At 45.7% G+C, this 22,969-nt stretch overlaps 1 protein-coding gene across 1 annotated transcript; it reads right to left on the bottom strand.

The window, feature by feature from the left end:
* Nucleotides 1–5,346: 5,346 nt before the first annotated feature.
* On the bottom strand, nt 5,347–22,893 carry LOC132583009 (vomeronasal type-2 receptor 26-like). Its single transcript, XM_060254675.1, has 6 exons — nt 22,888–22,893; nt 22,210–22,724; nt 18,149–18,440; nt 16,736–16,954; nt 15,004–15,130; nt 5,347–6,251 (listed from the first exon to the last, which is right to left on the bottom strand). The coding sequence occupies exons 1-6, from the start codon at nt 22,891–22,893 to the stop codon at nt 5,347–5,349; spliced, it is 2,064 nt and encodes a 687-aa protein (XP_060110658.1).
* Between the last annotated feature and the right edge of the window lie 76 nt (nt 22,894–22,969).

Raw genomic sequence — 22,969 nt, 5'->3', positions numbered from 1 at the left:
TCCCCCCCCACGCTTTCTAAAGGGGGGGAGGGCCTCCAAACTAGGGAATCCCCTGCCCCCTCCCTCTCTCACACACACACACTTACCAGATCTTCCTCGGGACAACTCTACTTCCTGTGAAAACGAAAACAAAAGAAAGGGAGGGGCCGTTCTCAGAAGCCCTTTCTGCTTCCTGCTTCCTGCCCAGCCTTAAAGGGGCAGACATTTTGCAAACGGCTCAGGAGCTCTAATATGAAGCCTAAAGGTATGTTCTCCCCCCCTCCACCCCCCACCACCGCTTCCAGAGTTTTGAAGAATGGGAGATGAGGCTGCGAATCCAGAAGGCTCCCGCCAGAGCGGGAGGTTTGGGAAGCCTAGTCTACACTAAGGCATGATGGCTCATCTCTCAGACTCTTAGTTCAGTAGGGCTACTTTTAAGTAGATAATGCATACAAATGGCCTAGGACCTGCCTACCTGAAGGACCGTCTCTCCCCACATGTTCCCCAGAGAGTACTGAGATCGGGAACTCAAAATCTTCTCGTTATCCCCGGGCCAAAGGAAGCCCGCCTAAAATCTACTAGGGACAGGGCCTTCTCTGTTATGGCCCCTTCCTGGTGGAACCAGCTGCCGGAAGAGGTGAGGGCCCTGCGGGACCTTGCGCAGTTCCGCAGGGCCTTTAAGACAACCCTCTTCCGGCTGGCTTATAACTAACTGGCACAGGAAACTAAGTGTAGCTCTTCTAGATTTAGGCTATCCCTAATGTTTTAATGTTTTAAATGTTTTAACTGTGTTAAATGCTTAAATTTAATATTTTTATGTTGGATTTTATGTTGTGAGCCGCCCTGAGCCACTTGGTGGGAAGGGCAGGATATAAATCATAAATAAACTAAACTAAAACTAAACTAAATACAGCCTGGGGGGGTAGATTTAGGATGATAACAGGAAGTGCATCTTCATTTGAAGAGTAATTTAGTTCTGGAATCTCCTCTTGTTGGGTATAGTAGCTTAGGAGTCTTCCAAAGGGGAAAACAGCAGCCAATTGAATGGAGGAGAGGTCCATCAATGACTACCTGCCATGATGATGAAATGGAGCCTCTATGTTCAGAGGCACTCTTAATATCAGGTAGGGTTCCCAGGTCCAATTCAAGAGATATCCGGGTACTTTGAGGGTGGAGCCAGGAGACTTTGGGGTGGAGCCAGGAGCAAGCATAATTGGACTCCAAAGGAAGTTCTGGCCGTCCCTGAACTTACATTCCACACTACACTCAAATTCACCCTGTTTTTGCCTCTCTTTTTTACTCCCATTTTCATATTACCGTTTGTGTGAATTTAGAGGCAGTATTTTTTGCAGCATTCGCTCCTTAAGATGCACACACTTTTCCCTCCACTTTTTTGGGGGGGGGGAAAGTGAGTCTTATGGTGCAAAAAATACTGTACATTAAGTTCACCCCTGGTTTTATCTCAGGTGTTTTTTGCTGTTGGGTTTTGTTTTGTTTTTTCATTTCCACATTACACTGAATTCACCCCAGTTTCATTCCACAATTGTCCTGGAATATATGGATGCTGTTTTGTCCAGGATTTTCCTGGGACATACAACATCTGGATCAAGGCGGCTCGGCAGTACTGCTCCTATAAGACCTGTCGGCTGCATTCGATACAGTCGACCACCATTGTGCCGACATGGGGATACAGGTGTCTGCCTTACAGTGGCTCTCCTCTTCCCTCCAAGGTCGGGGACAAAGGGTGGTGATTGGGGAAATGCTGTCCCAGAGACATCCACTTATTTGTGGGGTGCCCCAGGGGGCAGTTATTTCCCCAATGTTTAATATCTATATGCGCTCCCTTGCTCAGATGGTCAGGAGGTATGGGCTGGGTTGTCATCAGTATGCAGATGACACCCAGCTCTATCTATTGATGGGTGGCCGGTGTGGCTGCATCCCGGAGAATCTGGACCTGGAGCTGCAAGCAGTGGTATCATGGCTCAGACTGAGCCAGCTACAGCTGAATCCAACAAAGATGGAGGTTCTCCAAGTCAGAGCAGGCCGGGAAGGATGATCCCTCTACTAGCATTCGATGGGACACCATTGACGCCAGCGTCGAAGGTAAGAGCTTGGGAGTGCTTCTGGAGTCCTCCTTAACTATGGAGGCCCAAGTAGCAGCCACTGCCAGAGCCGCTTTTTTCACCTTTGGCGAACACGGCAGTTGGTCTCCTACCTTGAGCGAGGCAACTTAGCAATGGTGAGCCATGCCTCAGTCACCTCAATAATTGATTACTGTAATAATCTCTACATGGGGCTGCCCTTGACTCAGATTCCGAAGCTGCAGCTGGTGCAGAATGCTGCAGCCAGGCTACTAATGGGGCTTCCTCGTCAGGAGCACATTCAGCCTCTGCTGAGAGCGCTGCACTGGCTGCCTGTTGTGTACCAAATCCGTTTCAAGGTCCTGGTATTAACCTTCAAAGCCCTATATGGCCCAGGACCTACCTATCTGCAGGACTGCCTTGCCCCACATGTTCCCCAGAGAGCACTGCGATCAAGCTCTTAAAATCTTCTGGCTGTCCCTGGGCTAAAAGAGGCTAGGCTTAATTCCACCAGAGCAAGACGGCTATTTTATACAAGTGGTAAACTATCTGAAAAACAATTCCGCCTATGAGGAGATCTCCCAGCTGGAACCATTCATGGGGAATGGAGAGTAGAAGCTTCATGTGACTCTTTGTGATCTCAGCTTTCTGTGAAATTGGAGGTAGAAGCAGCAGCACTAGTTCAAACATCCTGCCAGCAATGCATATCTTCCCTATCCCTATTTACAGCCTCAACCAGTCTTCATCAGGGTACATGAGAGGCCAAAGAAAATTTTCTGAAAGGAAGGGAATTCACCATCGGGGGAGGGGGGAACTGGCAACAGAAACACCTACTGCATCAGAGTGAAAACAGTCATAGAATCATAGCATCATAGAGTTGGAAGGGACCTCCAGGTCCAACCCCCTGAACAATGCAGGAAACTCACAAATGCCTACCCCTAAATTCACAGGATCTTCATTGCTGTCAGATGGCCAGCTAGCCTCTGTTTTAAAACCTCCAAGGAAGTCTGACGAGCTGGCTTTAAAAGGCAACTGGCAAAAAAGTTATCACACTGACATTTTGTTCTTCCTTCCAGCTGCTGATGACTCTGTGGTTCTATAACTATTTCAATACTTATCGTCTTGTAGAATTTTCTGAAAGTCAAGAGTGGTTTGGAGTGAAGATCAAATTACAGTGATTTGGACAATTCCAGTGGGAAAGGATTCATTTCGTCAACAAGAACCCTGGAAACTTTCGTACCAAACACTTTTTTTGTGTGGTTTTGAACACAAGTTTTTTCTGCTCCTTAATGTAGGAAAAATGTAAGCACATTCAAGACTAGTATGACAACCAGGGGTGGAATTCTAGCAGGAGCTCCTTTGCATATCAGGCCACACACCTCTGATGTAGCCAATCCACCAGGAGCTTACAAAAATAGCCTTGTAAGCTCTTGGAGGATTGCTTACATTAGGGGATGTGTGGCCTAATATGCAAAGAAGCTTCTGCTAGAATTCCACCCCTGATGACAACCAGAGATGAAGAGGATGAAGTCATGATTTTGATAGGGAACTTGATGCAGAACTTTCAGTATATGCAGTCAATTTGCAGTACATTTATGCAGAAATCACAGTGAGTTCAGAGGAACTAACTCTAGGCATAGTTTTTGCAGACCACAATTTAATTTATTGAGAACCTTCATTGATTCAGCCAGAGTTGCTCAAAATGGTGCTCTGCTTCTATTCTGAAAGGAGGCTCATTGCCCAAATCCTCTTTTATCTAGGAGACAGGTGTTAAGTTTTTTGATATGACAAAGTAGGCTGCTATGGAAATCCAAGCTGTTCCCCTAAATTCTGTCATGTCTCCATTATCCCAACATGCTCTGTTTGGTCATGGATCCATCATAGCTTTCCTGCAGAATTTCGGCCCATGGAGTTGACAGCTACACATTCTAGTTTGCCAGGACATATTTATGGGCTGCAAGTAAGCAACAGAAAGAGGATATTTTTGGAGTACCAAATAGGGAGTGGTATTTAGCTTGCTTGGTCAAAACATATATATATGGTTGAACTGCAGAGCAATGAATACATTAGCAATGAATCAGAGTTTCTAATAAAGAATATCACCTAAAAGATGTACATTGTCTCCCTATCTCTCTGTTTGGATAGCCACCCCCAAAAGGAACTCCCACATTGCAGGTTTTACACTGGTGACCTTTTGGTCTTTAAGTCCAATACGTGGTAGTAGAGATAGAACTTCATGACCTGGGACATGCAGACTTGAAGGATGGCCTTTGCTGAAATGAGCTGCTGCAGCGGTTTTGCTCAACAAAGCAATGCTCTTGGCAAAGACTGACCAAGAGAGAGATCTTGGGGTCATGGAAGATAACTCACTGAAAATGTCGAGACTGCAATTGCAATAATACATTTCAAGAAACAATAACCTGTCTGGGTCCTGAGACAAATCCCCCCTTCTGTTCTTTTCACTGGTTAGTACCCTGGCTTGGCCTGGTGGATCATGCTCCCAAATGAGATTAGGAAGGTCTGTAAAACTGAGTTGTTTCACCAGACATTCAGGTTGAGGCAGCAGACATGAAAGAATATGCCCCCCCCCCCCCAGCATCATTTGCTTCAACTGCTTCAATTACTCCATGGATCATTCACATTTATTGTCTCCAGTAACAGCTGAGTTATTAAATCGGAATGATCCACCACCTTTTTCTGGCAAGGACTTACTGAGCACCGAAATGTAACTGACTGCTGAACTGCCAGTTAGGTATTTTAAATGAGTCATTGAAATTCTTCCTTGGAATTAATGTTTTGTAGATTCAATGTTTTATGGAATGGTTAATTGTTTGATATAACATATGAACATATATGAACATATGAAGCTGCCTTATACTGAATCAGACCCTCAGTCCCTCAAAGTTAGTACTGTCTACTCAGACTGGCAGCGGCTCTCCAGGGTCTCAAGCTGAGGTTTATCACATCTATTTGCCTGGACCCTTTTTTAGTGGAGATGCCAGAGTTTGGACCTGGGACCTTCTGCTTCCCAAGCAGATGTTCTGCCACTGAGACACTGTCCCTCCTTTTAAGGCATAAAGCATTCTGAGAGTATTTGTGGGGTAGGTTGTAATATAAATCTTAATCAATCAATCAGACAATGTAAAATAAAAAATCCCTTTCTTTAAACATCACTAGCTTTCCTGTCTTTTATAAGTGTGCCCTCTTGTTGGTGTGTGTGTGTGTATTAGGATGAATGTCTCTAAAGAAAAAAAGAAAGAAAGAGAGGAAATAGGAATTACAATGGTTAGTTATTTTTTCTCCTTATTAGTGCCTCTTTCCTGTTCAGCTCAGGTCTCAATATAATGATGTAGCATTTTGGGGAAAAGATACAGACTAGTAACCCAGCACTAGACACCAAAATAGAAAAGATCTCCACGGCTGTCATGGATTTCCCTTTGCTGCTCAGATAGGCTGGAACAAAAGAGACCCAAACACTACAAAAGATCAACATGCTGAAAGTGATGAACTTGGCTTCATTAAAACTGTCTGGCAACTTCCTGGCTAGAAAAGCTACAATCAAGCTAATAATGGATAGAAGTCCCATGTAGCCCAGAACAATATAAAACATAGTGACAGACCCATCGTTACATTCCCATACAATATTTTTAGTCAGAGACTCTGTGTCAAAATCAGGAAAAGGTGGTGAGGTTGCCAGCCACACCATTGAAATGCCAACTTGAATAAGGGAACAGGAAAGGATAACTGAGTTAGCCAGCCATTTCCCCAGACACTTCCTCATACTGGACCTTGGTCTGTTGGCCATGAAAGCTACAACCACAGTAATGGTTTTGGCCAAAACACAAGAAACAGCCACTGAGAAGATGATGCTGAAAGCAGACTGTCGGACAAAGCATGTCACCTTCCTCGGTCGGCCAAGGAATAGCAAAGAAGAGAGGGAGCAGAGCAGGAGAGCGATGAGAAGTACGTAGGTGATATCTCGGTTGTTGGCTTTGACGATGGGGGTGTCTTTGTGCTTAATGAAGATTCCTAGCACTGTGGCTGTGATGAGGGAAAAACAGACAGCTACGGAAGCCAAACTAATTCCTAAAGGTTCTTCAAAAGACAAGAAGTTTAATGTCTTGGCGATGCATCCGTCTTTGTTTTTGCTTGGATATTGATCACTGTGGCATTTGATGCAATTGCCCATGTCTTGGGGGGGAAAAAAGATAATTAGGGGCCGTCACAACAATCTTTGACATGGGACACATTAGGGGCATATTTGGAGTTGAAGAAATGTGGAGAATATTGTTGATGTTTAATTTTAATTCCTGTGTTTCATGAGGTGGCATTCCAAACATCCAGATAGTATCTGGCTGTTGTTATTACTATTATTGTTGCTGCTGCTTTTTTTAACATTGATTTTATCAATTTGACCTTTGCACCAATGAAATATGTCTTTGATTTCTAATGCCAGCCTGTAAATTATATCAAAGTGAGCTCTGGAACACAAGGATGCTGCCCTAGTGTGATGCTGAGTAAGAGATACTCTTCCCCCTCCTTCCTTCTCTCTCCTTTGTCTTCGTTATTCAGCAGTAACCCATTTTTGTTGCAGTTACAGCTCTTCTGTGGACCCTTCATTCATACAAAGCCTGACCATCCCGATTGCTTCCCCAGAAAATGAAGCAATGTAGGATTCAGAATTTGTGAAAAAAGAAGAGGAGGAAATTTGTTAAACCCCAGGCCAAAGGAGCTCAATTTGGAGACCATTCTGTAACACTGATGGTAAAGCCGAACAAGAACTTTTCTGCCATCACTCAGGTTTTTTTAGCTTTTGAGGAAACCTGAATGACACTTCTGAGGATCTCTGTGTTAATAAAAAGAGGCTAGGCTTAATTCCACCAGAGTAAGAGGCTTCTCAGTGGCAGCCCCAATATTCTGGAACACCCTCCCAGAATCCATCAGGGCCCTGTGGGACTTACTGCAATTCTGCACGGCCTGTGAGACTGAACGGTTTTGGATGGCATGTGACATCTAATGGGAGAGGGCTGCCACCGCACCTGGATTTATCTCGCATTAGTATTAACTACCTAGGATCTGAACGCTTTGAGAAAGGAAGATATTATATGATCCTGCCTGAATAGATGAAGTAGCACCATTGCGATTTTATTTGATTGTTTTACTGTTTTAATATTGCTTACTGTTTATCATGTACTTTATATTGTTAGCCGCTTTGAGTCTTCATAGAATGGGCAGGATATAAATATAATGTAATAAATAAATAAATAAATACTTGTTTGGTAGACAGTTTGAAGATAGATTCACTTATTTCCATAAAGCATAACTTTGATATGATTTTTGACAGTTTATTTCTAGGATTATACCAGGGCTTTTTTTGAGCAGGAACGCAGTTCTGGCTGGCTTTGTATCAGGGGGCATGGTGTGATATGCAAATGAGTTCCTGCTGGGCTTTTTCTACAAAAAAGCCCTAAATGAAACAATGGTGATGTCAGGGGGTGTGACCTAATATGCAAATGTGATCCTGCTAAGCTTTTGCTACCCAAAGAAGAAGAAAAAATACTTGATAATACCTACAGTCATATTGGATTCACCAGATGGGTATTTAAAGTCCCCATAAAAGAATAATAGAATTATAGAGATGGAAGGGACCTTCAGGGTGATCTAGTCCAACCCACTTCACAATGCAGGAAGTTCACACACACTTCCTGCCCACACACACCCAGTTACCCCTGCTCCATGCCCAGAAAATGGCAAAAAGAGAGTAAATTCTCCAGGACCACTAGGGAAACTGGCCTGGAGAAGAATCGCTGCTTTACCCCAATGTGTCAAACAGCATTGCCCCTTGGAGTGATAGAAAGGGCCATTTGAACTAAGCACTGATTGTCAGCATTGAGGCATTGGAGTTTCAAGGATGCATAGACTTAGCTTTGTTTAAAACAAAGTTTCTATTTATTGAATACAGCAATACAACTCACTACGCAAGTTCGTTGATACTAATAGCGAGGTGGGGACAAGCGTAGGCATTTATTGGCACACATCAAAGTGAGAGGACTTTAACTCATTTCCCACAATAAACCTGAGGCCTTTGCTGGAAATAGCCGATTCCCATATCTGTTATCTTTCTACATACACAGGCTGTCTCTCCTCCCCTGCTGCTATGGCCTTGCTCGTCCCAACCAGATGCCTGGGAACTGACTAGCTGTTATTTATTTCAAAGACCTCTTGGCACCTTCCGCACCCCTCCCATCTATCTTTCACATTCCTCCGTTACATTAGGGTTAGTAAAGCAGGGATCTGCAGGGTTAGTTTACAGTAAATAAATACTTCAGGTAATAAAGCAAACTTCAAGGCATACAAGCTGACATACTGCTCCCCCTAAGCTCTTGCTCAGGGCTTGTCTGGCTGCAGTAGGTAAAATTGCTTCAGCAGTTGAGGGGCGTTTAAATCAGAGGCTTTCACCCACTCGTCACAACTAGGCAGGAAATGGCGCCAGCGGACTAAGTAATACAAAACCCCCCTCTGTAATTTAGAATCCAGGATCTCCTTCACTTCGTGATGGTTCTGACCCTTCACCAGAATAGGTTCCGGTTCAGGTCTCCGAGGATGCCACTTCGACCCACCCGGATCTCGACGGATAAGACTGCAATGGAAAACAGGGTGTATTTTACTGAACAGTTTGGGGAGGTCTAGTTCTACCGTCACTTTATTGATCACTATCTTTATTTTAAATGGACCCAGAAACCGATAGGCTAATTTCCGAGAGGTCTGTGGCAACGGTAGGTTTTTGGTGGACAGGAAGACTGTCTCTCCCACTTTGAAGTCCCACCCTGGACTATGCTTCTTGTCAAATTGCGCCTTGTAATCCCTTTTTGCCTCCTCTAAGTCCATGATTTTTCCAAGTTTCCCCACCACTGGTGACACTCAGGGGACATGGAGGGTTTTTCCCCTCCCGGGAGGGAAGGAAAGGGCTTTCCCTCGTAACCATTCACGGCCTGAAACGGGGAGACCTTTGTTGAGCTTTGGAGGCTGTTGTTGTACCCGTACTCAGCAAATGGTAACAGGTCCACCCAATTGGACTGCTTAAAGTTTATATAGCATCGCAAGTACTGCTCCAAAATTCCATTCACCCTCTCGCTTTGACCGTCCGTTTGAGGGTGGTAAGCGGAGCTTAGTCCTTGCTCCATTCCGGTCAATTTACAGAACTCCCGCCAGAAGTTGGCAACGAACTGTGGCCGGCGGTCGCTAATGACCTTATCCGGGAATGAGTGGATCCGGACCACGTGTGTAAAAAACAGCTGAGCCAATTCCTTGGCCGTGGGGAGTTTCCGGCAAGGAATAAAATGGGCTTGTTTAGAGAAGGTGTCTACCACCACCAATATCACTGTTCGCCCACGCGATGGCGGTAGTTCTACTATAAAGTCCATAGAGCCGCTCGGCCGTCGGGAGCAGCTGCAATAGTCCCGGAACTTTCCCCCCCTCCTTTTTGCCATGAGGCAAGTGGGGCACGTCTGAACAAACTCTGAAATGTCTCTTTTCATGTGGGGCACCAGAATTGCCGGTGAACTAGGTGGAGGGTTTTCACGTAGCTGAAATGGCCAGCCAGCTTGTTGGTGTGACAGTATTGTAATATCTCCACTCTCAGGGACTTCGGGACATAGAGTTTCCCCTCATGGTACCAGAACCCCCCTTCTCCCTTCTCTAATCCGGCTGGTCGGCTCTCCCCCTCCGCTTCTGCCTCCGTTTTTAATTTGTTTTCCCCCCACGGCTCTTTCTTTTGGGCAGCGGTTTTAGATCGGGTCTGTACTGTCCCCGCCACTGCTTCAGGGGGCACTAGGGAGTCTATAACCTCTTCCCGCTCGCTTTCATGCTGGGGGAGCCTCGATAGGGCGTCTGCTAGGAAATTTTTTGAGCCGGGGATGTGCCGCAGGGTGAAATCGAATTTGGCGAAGAACCCTGCCCATCGTATCTGCTTCCCTGTTAGTTTCCGGCGCCCCGTGAGTGCTTCCAAGTTTTTATGGTCGGTCCAAATCTCAAACGGGACCCGGGTGCCCTCCAGCCAAGACCGCCAAGTTTTCAGAGCGAAGGTTTCTGCATAGGCTTCTTTGTCCCAGACCGACCAGTTTCGTTGCTCGTTTGAAAGTTGCGCGAGATATAGCCGAGATATAGTCTTAACCGGCCCTCTTCGTCTTTTTGCATTAATATGGCTCCTACGGCTGTGTCGGAGGCGTCGCACTGAACCATGAAGGGTTTGAGCTTGTTTGGGTGCACTAGCACCGGCTCACTGGTGAAGAGTCTCTTTAGTGTGTCAAATGCCTCCTGGCACTTCTCAGTCCAGACTAGTTTGGCCCCGGGTTTTTTCGCTTCGGGCCCCTTCCCTTTCGTTTGCAGTAAGTCAGTTAGTGGTGGGGCCACCTTGGTGAACCCCTCTATGAACGACCTATAGAAATTTGCGAACCCGAGAAATGATTGGAGCTGTCTACGTGTTCTCGGGGGTTCCCATTCTAGCACCGCTTGTATTTTGGCGGGGTCCATGGCTAGACCTTTCCCTGACACTCTGAAACCTAAATAGTCCAACTCTTTTTGGTGGAACTCACATTTCGACAGTTTGGCATACAGTTTGTTTTGATGTAGGGTGTTCAAAACCTCCCGGACCAATTTCACGTGGGAGGGTAGATGTTTAGAGTAGATAATGATGTCATCCAGGTACACCACCACCCCTTAGTACAAATATTTCCGCAATACATCATTGATAAAGTTCATGAACACTCCCAGGGCTCCTTGAAGCCCGAACGGCATCACTAAGTATTTGAACTGCTCCATTGGTGTGTTGAAGGCTGTCTTCCATTCATCCCTCTCCTTGATCCTTACTCTAAAGTAAGCATCCCGTAGGTCGAGCTTGGTGAATATTGACCCCTTTGAGACCTTGCTCAGCAAGTCCTTGATCAAGGGAAGGGGGTAAGCATTTGTCATGGAAATCCCATTAATCCCACGAAAATCAGTGCACAGTCTCAAACTCCCATCCTTCTTCTTTCTGAAGAGTACCGGGGCCGCGTGAGGGGCCGTGGCTGGGCGAATGAAGCCTCGGCGTAGGTTCTTGTCTATGAATTTACGCAATTCCTCTTTCTCAGCCCACCCCATTGAGTAAACCTTTGCCTTGGGCAGGGACTGGCCCAGGATGAGCTCTATGGTGCAGTCCATGCTCCTGTGCGGTGGCAGCTCGTCCGCCTCTGTTTCGCTGAAGGCCCCTTTTAGGTCCCAGTACTCGGGGGGAATAGTTTTTATTTCCTCTATGGTCACACAGTTTTTCGTTCTTGGGGGGCGGTTCGGGGCCTCATAGTCCTCGCCACCGGTGGGTGGCACACCAGCTGTCGATAAAGTCTATGGTGTGCTCCCCCCACTCTATCTTTGGTTGGTGCCGGGCTAGCCATCCCACCCCCAACACAATGTCAAAAGAACAGGACGGGGCGATCACGAACACCTCCAAGTCCCAGTGATCGTCTATTCCCATGGGGATCTCTTGGGTCTGCTCAGTACACGGTTCCCCCCTCATTCTAGTCCCGTCCATTTGCTTGAACTCAAGGGGCCTGGGCAGTAGTTCTTTATTCAGTTCGAGCATTTCCACTAACCGAGGGGTTATAATCTCCCTCATGCACCCCGAGTCTATCAACGCCCGAGCGTGAACAAATCTCTTCAGTTTCACGTTTAGCAAAGTCAATGGAACAAACATCAGTTCCTCTGATATTCTCACCCGTAGTGGTGCCGCTTTCTCTCGGACCTGCCGCTGGGCACCCTCTAGTGCAGGTCGGCTTCGTTTCCCGCCGGCTCGATCTCCCAGGGGTCTTCTCCCAGCCCCTCCAGCATTATAGAATCCTTGTCAAGCCCCAGCGACAGGGCGGTGCTGCTGCGGCTCGATTCCTTCGGCTTAGGTGGCTTCTTCGCTCCGCCCGCGGGCCCCTTCGCTGCGGGAAGGGTCGACCGGCTCCTCTCCGGGAAGTTGGCCGCCAGGTGGTTCGGGTCCCCGCATTGGTAACACTTGCGGGGCCTGGGGAAGGGCTTGGTGCCCCCTCCCCCCGACAACTTCTTAGCTTCCACCTTCGGCGCCGCCCGCATCTCCCGGCTTGGCTTGCTTTGGTGCTCTTGGCGTTGGAGGACCACCTCTTTCATGTTGGTCTCGATCTCGCCTGCCAGCTGGATCTACCCCACGAGCGTGGCAGGCCTTGCTTGTTGCAGGGCTCGATCCAGCAACCCAGGCCCCAATCCCTTCTTGAAGGCCCGGATCTTCATGGCCTCGTTTCACTCCCGTATTTTACGGCAGTGGTTGCGGAACTCCAGGGCGTACTCGCGGATGGTGCGGCTCCCTTGTTGGATCCCGTCTATCGCTGCGATGGCTCGGGTCTCCTGCAGGGGGTCCTCGAATTGGGATAGGAGGGTCTGCAGGAAACCGACGATGGTTTGGACTTCGGGTCCATGGGCCTCGTGGAGGCTGACATACCATAGTTGGGCTTCTCCCATCATTTTCGACCCAAGGTAGGCCACCCGGCTGTGGTCGTCCGGGAAGGTATTCCCCCAGTAGTGCATGTAGGTGTTGGCTTGGAGGACAAAGTACTCTACTTTGTCCGGGCTCCCGTCAAAAGTGACATCCAGGTCCTGGGTTTCATTCTTCGGGCTCCAGGACCAGCCGGGGCTGCCGGCGCCCCAGCCCCCACTGGCTGCGCGGGTTGGCTGGGCACAGGTGCTGCTGACCCAGCTGCTCCACCCGGCTGCCGCGCTAAGGCCCAGTCGATCTGCTTCTGTACCTCCTTCAGCATTAGGGACATATCGGCCTTCATTTCTTGTCTCAGGTTGTACCCCAACATCTCCATCTCCCTCCAGAGATCCTCGGTAGGGTCGCGCCTCGGGGAAGAGGCTCTTGAGTCGCACCCGTCTTCCCCCTCGGAATCGGTATGCAATGGGCGTTCCCTGGCGCCCCCCTCTCCGGCTAATCCACTCTGCCGGTCTGGGCTCCCTCGGTTTTCCGGTTCCCCAGGGGTGCGGAGGAGGTTTGCGTGCCTTTGTGCCACCTTGTCCATCAGTGTGGTGGAAGTGCGGGGTTTCCAGATCTTTGGGGTGATGAACAGGGTCTCGCTGATCACCTTCTTGGGTCTCCGCTGCTCAATAACGTGCCACGCCGGAGACCTGGGGTTTTCTCTGGTTGGTGAAGGCTCTCGGTCATCAAGTGATTCTTCAGCCATCCGCTGGAAGTAACTATTTGCCGATAAGCCGGGGTGATTAGTATCAAAATGTCAGCATCGAGGCATTGAAGTTTCAAGGATGCATAGACTTAGCTTTGTTTAAAACAAAGTTTCTATTTATTGAATACAGCAATACAACTCACTACGCAAGTTCGTTGATACTAATAGCGAGGTGGGGACAAGCGTAGGCATTTATTGGCACACATCAAAGCGAGGGGGCTTTAACTCATTTCCCACAATAAACCTGAGGCCTTTGCTGGAAATAGCCGATTCCCATATCTGTTATCTTTCTACATACACAGGCTGTCTCTCCTCCCCTGCTGCTATGCCTTGCTCGTCCCGACCAGATGCCTGGGAACTGACTAGCTGTTATTTATTTCAAAGACCTCTTGGCACCTTCCGCACCCCTCCCATCTATCTTTCACATTCCTCCGTTACATTAGGGTTAGTAAAGCAGGGATCTGCAGGGTTAGTTTACAGTAAATAAATACTTCAAGTAATAAAGCAAACTTCAAGGCATACAAGCTGACACTGATGGAGCCCTTCCTGCCATCCTTCCCATGATATGCCTAAGTTCACAGAATCAACATTGGTGTTAGATGACCATCTAGTCTTTGTCTAAAAACCTCCAAAGGAGAAGCCACCACCTCCTGAAGGAGTCTGTTCCACTGAGTAACCAGGAAGTTCTCCCTAATATGTCAGGAAGTTCTCCCTAATATTTTGTCAAAAACTGTTTTGATATAATTTCACCCCCATAAGTTCTGGTCTGACCTTCTGGAACAACAGAAAACAATTCTGCACCATCCTCTATATGGCAGCTCATCAACTAAAAGATGGTGATCATATTACCTCTCAGTTGTCTCCTCACCAGGCTAAACATATCCAGATCTTTCAGCCTTTCCTCATAGGACTCCAGACACATCACCATCTTCATAGCTCTCCTCTGAATGTGTTCCAGTTTGTTTATGTCCTTCTTATGTTGTGGTGCCAAAAAGTGAACACAATTATCTAAGTAAGGTCTAACCATAGCAAAGTGATGGTATCACTTTGCATGATCAGGGCAGAATACTTTGCTTGATTAGGACACTATAAGCAACCATCTTTTAAAAAGGCAATTCCAGCTACAAGTTTTTGTTCCCAAATTATTTTCTCAATGATTCTGGCTAAATCATTCAAGAAGAAGAAGAAGACTGCAGATTTATACCCCACCCTTCTCTCTGAATCAGAGACTCAAAGCGACATACAATCTCTTATATCTTCTCCCCCCACAACAGATACCCAGTGAGGTGGGTGAGGCTGAGAGGATTCCCACAACAGCTTCCCTTTCAAGGACAACCTCTGCTAGAGCTACGGCTAATCCAAGGCCATTCCAGGTGGTGCAAGTGGAGGAGTGGGGAATCAAACCTGGTTCTCCAAGGTAAGAATCCGCAAACATAACCACTACACCAAACTGGCTCTCTTGTTTATTGTGAATCTCAAGGGAATGTTGACTTTACATTGGCAGCCTCATTGATTGTGATGCATTCCTAAGACTCTTTTCTAATGATTTCATGAAAGTTTTTGGATCTAAAATTACTTTGACTGCCTTATGGATAACATTCACAAAATGAGAGACAAGAAAAAATCACTCTGAGTCTTCTTTAAATTCAATCAAAATTTGACAGTCAAATCATCTAAAGTAAAGCTACATTGTGATGAATAAGACTACCTACTTCTTTGGCTTGAAATCTTCCCTTCTGGGCAGGGAACACAATCGTAGCAGCAAAATTTCTCCCCCTCCCTCTTTCTCTTATAATTTCCAGGTTTGCAGTAATCATTGCACACCGAAAGAGGCATTGTCTATTGAAGATATGAAAGGAGTTTAGGAAGAGAAAAATTAGAAATTATTGTCCATCACCTGAAGAATGCAGGAAGGCATAAGAAATTATAATCATTATGGTATCTACACTAAGTTTAGTCTTCACCAATTGCAACTGATATTTTATCATTGATATTAGTATTGCATTACTTCCTTAGAACAGGAATATTTGGTTTATAGAAAAAAACAAAATGCCTATATCACCCACTGTCTCTTCCAAGAGATGAAATTTCCCACGGATGCCATATAAATCTGCCAAAGTTAACAAAGCAATCAGGGGGAGAAACATTTTTTTTCCCTATCTTACATATCTAGAAAAGCTGCAGGTGGATTTGAATGATCTAAAAAGCAAAGTTATTTTAGAACTTATAGATATATGTATAGCGTTCAAATAAATGCTCTGGCTTGTCTTGATGAATGAATCTAAACAAATGAAAAAAGATCACAATAGGCAGATCAGGGGAAACAATGGTTCTACCCTATAGAGTGGCTGAGCAGATGACTAACTGACAGCATTGGGCACTTTAAGGGGCAAAAATGCTGATTCACTGTTATGTAACTCCTACTATACCAGCTAATGAAATGCATGTGAGTAGCATGTGCATCTAGTTAAATGATTAAGGGATATGATTGGCTAGCTGTACTATAACAACAGAGGCCAAACTCTCAGTCTCCTGTGGGTTGATGAGAGAGGAGAACGGTGTGGAGGAGAGGAGAGATATTTGGATCAAGACTGTTACTCTGTTGGACTGAATAACGATATTGATGTATGGACTGGTATGTGTAGACTACTCTATTGGATTGTGACTCTGTACTGTTGACTTGGCTGGACTGATTATCTGTATACTGACCATTTGGACTGCCTATTACTACTCTTTTGCCTTAACCCCAAATATATCTGTTTCAACCGGCTTGTTGGAGTTTGTCTTCATAGAACAGCAGCTGGGAGCTGAATTTATCAGGGCACTCAAACCTGCAGAACTTCCCATGCACACTGACACTAACTGAAATAGATACCTCATTAAAAATGGTTTGCCACACAATCAAATTGTTATGAATGATGAAATCTTCTCCTTCAGCAACAGCGGGATTGACCTGTCCAATTTTCACCCTGTGGAATGACTTGTTTGGGAATGTGACCAGATTCGTTATATCAAATCCACCTTCCACTTCCCTTTTACCATTCAAAGACACTGTTTCTCCAGCTGAGTTGTTGAATTCAATGCCTTGTAGAAGAGGGTGGACCTAGATGAAAGCAAAGCAAAACACGGGTGTCTGAGTGCTGGGATTTTTGTGAAGTACTGAGATAATATGAATGTTCTACTTTCATATCATTTCAGAGAGACTAAGCCTGGTATTTACAGTGAATGTAATGAAATATACAGTATATACTATTTTACTATTCTGATTATGACAAGAAATATGAAGGCACAAAAACTGATTCCAAATACTGTATTCAGGGCTTGAATTCAGCAGGAGCTCATAGAAGCACAGCTCCTGAACCTCCAGCCAGGGTCTGTAGGCAGTGGGGAGTTCTCTCTCAACATAGACATGGCAACAGAGATGTGTTCTTGGATCAATATTACCTGCCAAGGCTGGAGATCTTGAAGTTCCATTCTCTTTCCACTATCTGTTTCCATGTGATTGATTCTGGATGAGTACAGCATACGAAGAGCATGTGCTATGGCATAGACTGCATTGTAAATGCTGTAGCTGTGACCAGTCATGCTCATTTCAAAAAGAGAACTTTGAAGATTCTCCAGCCTCTCTTCGCCGGTACATGTTTCATTGAGCCCCACTGGCTCCTGGGGATTTGGAAAGAAACAGTCAAATGCTTGCTCCCAGAACACCTTGAGAAAACCATTCCCTTGTTTCTCAAAGGGCTTTACATCTTGAAGAAAGTTCTGGAAGCCATGCGGCTGATTTGAGTGAATTGTGAAGGAAAGCGTCCCATGGAAGAACTCAAACTCCCATTCCCTCTGAAGACTTGTCAGTGCAAAATCTATTTGTGGTGTCATAATCCACACTTTTCTCAATGATGCATCTTCCTTATAACTAGGATAGCCTAGAAATAAAAACATACTGAGTCCTATAAGGACCGTTGAGTCTCCATAGAGGATAAATGTGTTGGCTTTGCAGTCTCTGAAAGGTAAATAGGTATTTAAAAACATATCAATGAGATTATCCATGTCACTCCAGTTGGGTTTGCTTGGAATTTTGTTTATCAAAGCTGAACAGATACCATTTTGGGAAAGAAGTGGCTCCAAGGCCTTCAAGAAATGTTCTCCACTGTCATCATCCTCAACAAGAAGCCCAACCCATGTCCATTGGAAATGAAGAAGTAAGTGAATGATCCCCATATTCTGATGGGATTCATTTGGGACCATGTGATAAAAGGAAGGAGACTGGTTTTCATCCTTCTCTTCTGGTGCAAATGATCCATAAGTTAGCTGAAAAGAATGGTACCTATGTTTTAGATGTGTAAAGCAAGCTGGTTGACTACAAGTGATTGATTTTATATGAAGATTTTTTGAAGGAAACTCTAGTTTTGGCAAGAGTTGAAAAATAACATTCTCCTTGAATCATCTCAGGTGGTGCGGACATAGGATGGTTTGTGGGAAATCAATGTTTTAAAAGCATCTTACACTATCACATGAACAGATTTTGTTGCCTTATAATGAGTCAGGAACTAGTTTAATGGGCAATAATGTCTCTCTTGTTATTTATGTTAAGGGTTTGTCACGTCACCTAAAAATTAACTTTAATAGAAAACATCAGAGATTGAGTCTGCCATTTTGTAAGCAAAACAGACGCTCTACCACTTATCGTCAGACCTTCCTGATTTCCCCTTGTTATTATCCTCCCTTGTGTTGAAGCAACTTTCTTTGCATTCATTTTTTTTAACATTCACCCCCTCTATCTTCCTTAATACTCCCCTCAAAGAAAATCCCAGATAATGAACATTATAATTTGAAACAACTTCTAATCACAGATCTTACCTGTGGAATCTTGTAGAGACTTAGGATGTTTGACATGTGGAAAGACATATCAAAGGTAATTCCCCCAACGACAGCTACTAGGTTTTTGTGGGCATCACATTCATAGTTAGGAAAATATTGATGCAATTTATAGATCAAACCAAGGGTGGTACGATAGGTCATCTTCATATCATAGAAGTTATCGTAGATGTGGAACCCGAGAGTGATGTTGGGCAAAAATGTGGGATTTTGGTTGATCTCTTTTACAGCAAACACCAAAGCCAGGACGTGCTGGTGAAATTTTATCATTGCACTGTAAACAGAGATATGTAAATTTGAAAGGAAGGATATCCAAAGGGGGAAAAAAAACATTTAAAAGATTGGTGTTTTGTTGTGTGTTGGAAGGTAGATTGTGGAGGAGTCTGTGGAACAAGTCTGTGTGGTTCCGTATGGTACTACACACATTTTTGAACATTAGAAGACGATACAGCACAAAGCCTGGCATTTCAATAACTACACTTGTTTAGATATGTTTTCAACTCACTGTTATATGTTGTTGTTTTAACCCCTCCTCTTTTGCTACTGTATCATGAGTCAAAGAACTGTCACACTCTTTGTTGGGCTAGGCTGTTGTGAATAAATGAAATAACACTACACAAGACAGATCCAAGTAGGCAGCTGTGTTGATCTGAAGTAGTAGAGCAAAATAGGAGTCGATTGCACATATAAGACCAACTTAGTTTTATTCCGAACATTAGCTTTCATGTGCTCTCTAAGCGCACTTCATCAGATGAGGAATCTGGCACAGTGAGCAGATCCATACAGAGCTGGTAGGCAGTGGCCCAGAATGCAAAATGGTACAGATTTAAGAACCAATGACAGTGGCATAAAATTATATGGTAGGCAGTGATTTAGAAGGTAAGATGGTACAAATATAAGATTCAATGACAGAATAGTAGAATTAACAAATTGAGCAAACCTTTGATCTGAGTAGCATGAGCATGCGAAAGCAGCAAAAAAATAGTATGTCAAAATGAGAATGTGTCTGTCAATGACTCTACTGCTATGAACCTGGGCTGAAAGGAAGGCATTATTGTGTTTTCCCATCCAACTAACACACCTTTAAACATTCAACATACATATAGTTTGTCATTAGGAGAAAAATACATTAAAATTTAGTGTACTGCACTACACGAGACAACATGGAATGCTGTGGCAGCAGAAAGTCACTTGTGTGGTGATTCAAATAACAGTGCTCCAAGCATGTCCCTGTCAATAAAAGTTCGTGGGGTGTGTTAATGCTCTCTGCTTCCCTCCAGCTCAGAAAGGGTTCTTCTTTCTGGATGAAGACAGGTGTTACTACAAACAAGTTTTAATCAATAAGATTCCAAATATGATTGGAAAAGAGGGACACTGGGAGGGAGGACCAAGAGTCTACCTCCCCACCCCTTTGACCATCCATAGCCTTCTATCAACCTGTGTCAAAATGCAGGGTGCACAAGAGATACCTAACGATTCCTTACTATGGATCCCTGTATAACTCCTGAGCTGGATGTTGTCTGAAGTCTATTTCATGCAAATGGTAAACTAACTGAGAAGTGATTTCACCAATGAGGAGATCTCCTGGCTGGAACCATTCATGTGAAACAGGGAGTGGATCCTTAATGCCACACTGTATCGTCTCTGCTTTGCATGAAATTGAGGGTAGAAGTAGCAGCACTAGTTCCAACATCCTGCCAGGAATGAGTATCCTTCTTGTGCCTTCTCAGACTCAGCTTTCCTTCACGAGGCTACTATGGAGCATGGTTGAATCTGCAAATTTCCTTTCTGAAAAGAAACTGATTTTCTGTGGTTAAAATTTAAACAACAAAAGCACATGCTTGTTCAGAGCAAACCTATCCTGTTAGGAAATCTGTCTTCAAAAGGCAACATGAGACGAATCGGTAGCTTTATCGTTATTTCAGAGCTATTTTTATTTCTGGAATGGCCTCAAAGGCCAAAGGAGCTTTGGAGTAGAGATCAAATTACAGTGATTTGGACAATTCCAGTGGGAAATAATTACTTCTGCTGGCAGTAACTTTAGAAAGTTTTGTCTTTTCAAAACTTTAGAGTTTTGTCTGCTTTGATTGCAAGTTTGTTATGTACATGAATGTGAACAAAGGGAGACAGATTCCAAAGTGCTATGATGAGTAAGCGTGAAGAAAATGAACCTGTGAGCTTGGTGGTGGATCTGATGGAAAACTTTCTTTATGTGCAGACAACATTCAATTGAATTAATAGTGTCTAGTTGAACTCATTCCTTCTCTTGGTGTTCAATTGGAATGATTCCTTCAGGGTTTTTTTTGTTTGTTTGTTTTTTAGGAGGTAGATACAAAATTCATCCTTTTGGTAACAGCCTCTAAAAGTGGCTCACAGCTTCCATTTTATAAAGAAGATCTTTGCCCTAAATCCATTAATGGCAGGCCCATAGCCAGGAAATTTTGAGTGGAGGGTCCCCCGAGGTAAGAATTCTGTTGGGGGGGGGGGCATGGGGTCAGATGGCCGTGTTTGCATGGAGGGCTTCTCTTGAGGAGCCCTTTGTGCAAACGCCACCAATTTGCCCCCTGTGCCTGCTCTTCCCTCCGTTCCCCACCCCATGCGGATTTCCAAACCGAAACACTGACTTCTTGCTGAGAACCCCTGCTGCACTCCACAGGAGTTTTCTTCCTCGATTACCGGGATGCTCATTCTCCTCCTTGGACCTAAGTCCATGGAACTCTCCAAACCTCAGGGTCAGGATTTCAACTCACATGCTGCTTCCTTCCGATCTATCTTTTATGTGTGCCTTCATGTGTATGTATGCGTATGCTTGTGTGTCATAGGATCAGTGTCTCTAATGAAAGACAAAAAGAAGGAATAGGAATCACAAGCTTATTTATTTTCTTCTTATTATTAGTGCCTCTCTTCTGTTCAGCTCAAGTGGCCCCATGGCGCAGAGTGGTAAAGCAGCAGTACTGCAGTACTGTGATCTGAACTCTCTGCTCACGACCTGAGTTCTATCCCAGCGAAAGCTGGTGCAGGTAGCCGTTCCAAGGTTGACTCAGCCTTCCATCCTTCCGAGGTCGGTAAAATGGGTACCCAGCTTGCTGGGGGGGAAAGTGTAAAAGACTGGGGAAGGTGATGGCAAGTCACCCCGTAAAAAGTCTGCCATGAAAATGTTGTGAAAGCAACATCACCCCAGAGTCAGAAACGACTGGTGCTTGCACAGGGGACCTTTCCTTTCCTGTTCAGCTCAGGTCTCAACAGAATAATGTAGCATTTGGGTATAAAGATACAGCCTAGTAACCAAGCACTGGACACCAAAATAGAAAAGATCTCCACAGCGACCACGGATTTCCCTTTGCTGCTCAGATAGGCTGGAACAAAAGACACCCAAACACTACAAAAGATCAACATTCTAGTATGATACTTTTTGTCAGAGACTCTGTGTCAAAATCAGGAAAAGGTGGTGATGTTGCCAGCCACAGCATAGAAATGCTGGCTTGAACAAGGGAACAGGAAAGGATGATGGAGTTAGCCAGCCATTTCCCCACCCACTTCCTCATGCTGGACCCTGGTTTGGTGGCCATGAAAGCTACAACCACAGTAATGGTTTTGGCCAAAACACAGGAAACAGCCACCGAGAAGATGATGGTGAAAGCAGACTGTTGGAGGAAGCAGGTCACCTTTCTTGGTTGGCCAAGGAATAGCAAAGAAGAGAGGGAGCAGAGCAGGAGAGTGATGAGAAGTACATAGGTGATCTCCCGGTTGTTGGCATTGACGATGGGGTTAATGAAGATTCCTAGCACTGTGGCTGTGATGAGGGAAAATCAGACAGCTATGGAAGCCAAACTAATTCCTAAAGGTTCTTCAAAAGACAAGAATCTTAATGTCTTGGGCATGCATCCGTCTTTGTTTTTGCTTGGATATTGATCACTGTGGCATTTGATGCAATCATCCACATCTGGAAAATGTCCGGCCCCTTCCCAGCCGAGCCAGCTTGCAGGCTATAGGCTGGGGGCCGTCTTTGCACCCCCGGAAGGAGGGAGGGGCAGCAACATCACCCGACATACGGGTGTTTTGGCAAGGCGTGGAGGTGGGGCTTTATAAGCCCCGGCTCCCGCCTCATTGCGCAGTTTGTTTTCGGCTCTCTGTTAGAGAGCCACGTTCGTCCGGTGCAGGGTCGAGGCCTAGGCGGCTGGGTTGGAGCTTCCTTAAACAGCTGATCGGCGGCTGGTGCTTTGGCGGCGAGGCGCGCTTGCGGCGGCTGTGTTGAGCGGCGCGGGGGCTTCTGAAGATCAGCTGTTTGGCGCGGCGAGGCGCGCTTGCGAGGCTCGGAGCTTGGAGTCAGCTGTTTGGCGCGGCGTGGGACCTTGCGAGACGCGCTTGCGGCGGCTGAGTAGCGCTGCCAGCGGCTGACAGTATCCGAGGCTTGGGGGGAGGCCGGGACGGTCCAGGCAGGCACGGGCGTTCCTTTTGCAAGGCCCCTCTCAGTTGCCGGGCCATTTCCACCTTCATTGTTTTGCCTTAGCAGGGCAGGCACAGCGGCCCCCTTCTTATCGGGAACGTGGGTGGCTGGCTAGTACTGGGCGGACACTTCTGGAAGTTGCTTCTTTGGAAGCTGAGCCGGGTTCCTCTTGCGGCTGGGGTGGTGGGCCACTCCTCCCCGGTTTCTTTTCCCGAGGGGAGAGTCTTGGGCCCCGGTACTTGGGCTTGGCCTTTAGCTAACCCCCCACCCCCACCCTCATCTTTACTTTATTACCTGCTGGGTTGGAAGTTCCAGGGTGGTGCCTGTATTGGGTTGGGTGGTAGTTTGGGTCTACC

This window comes from Heteronotia binoei, chromosome 15, assembly GCF_032191835.1.
Source record: "Heteronotia binoei isolate CCM8104 ecotype False Entrance Well chromosome 15, APGP_CSIRO_Hbin_v1, whole genome shotgun sequence".
NCBI classification, from domain to species: Eukaryota; Metazoa; Chordata; class Lepidosauria; order Squamata; family Gekkonidae; genus Heteronotia; species Heteronotia binoei.
The sequence above is the reverse complement of the archived record's forward strand: the minus strand, read 5'-3'. Positions and strand labels throughout refer to the sequence as shown.

Bases quoted from the DNA above. Each gene is read 5' to 3' on its own strand.
- LOC132583009 (XM_060254675.1), bottom strand. The intron at 18,441-22,209 runs GTGATGTTGCTG...CTCTGTTTACAG, and splicing joins CCAAAACACCCGTATGTCGG to TGCAATGATAAAATTTCACC. The intron at 15,131-16,735 runs GTAATATTGATC...TATCTTCAATAG, and splicing joins AAGATCTCCAGCCTTGGCAG to ACAATGCCTCTTTCGGTGTG.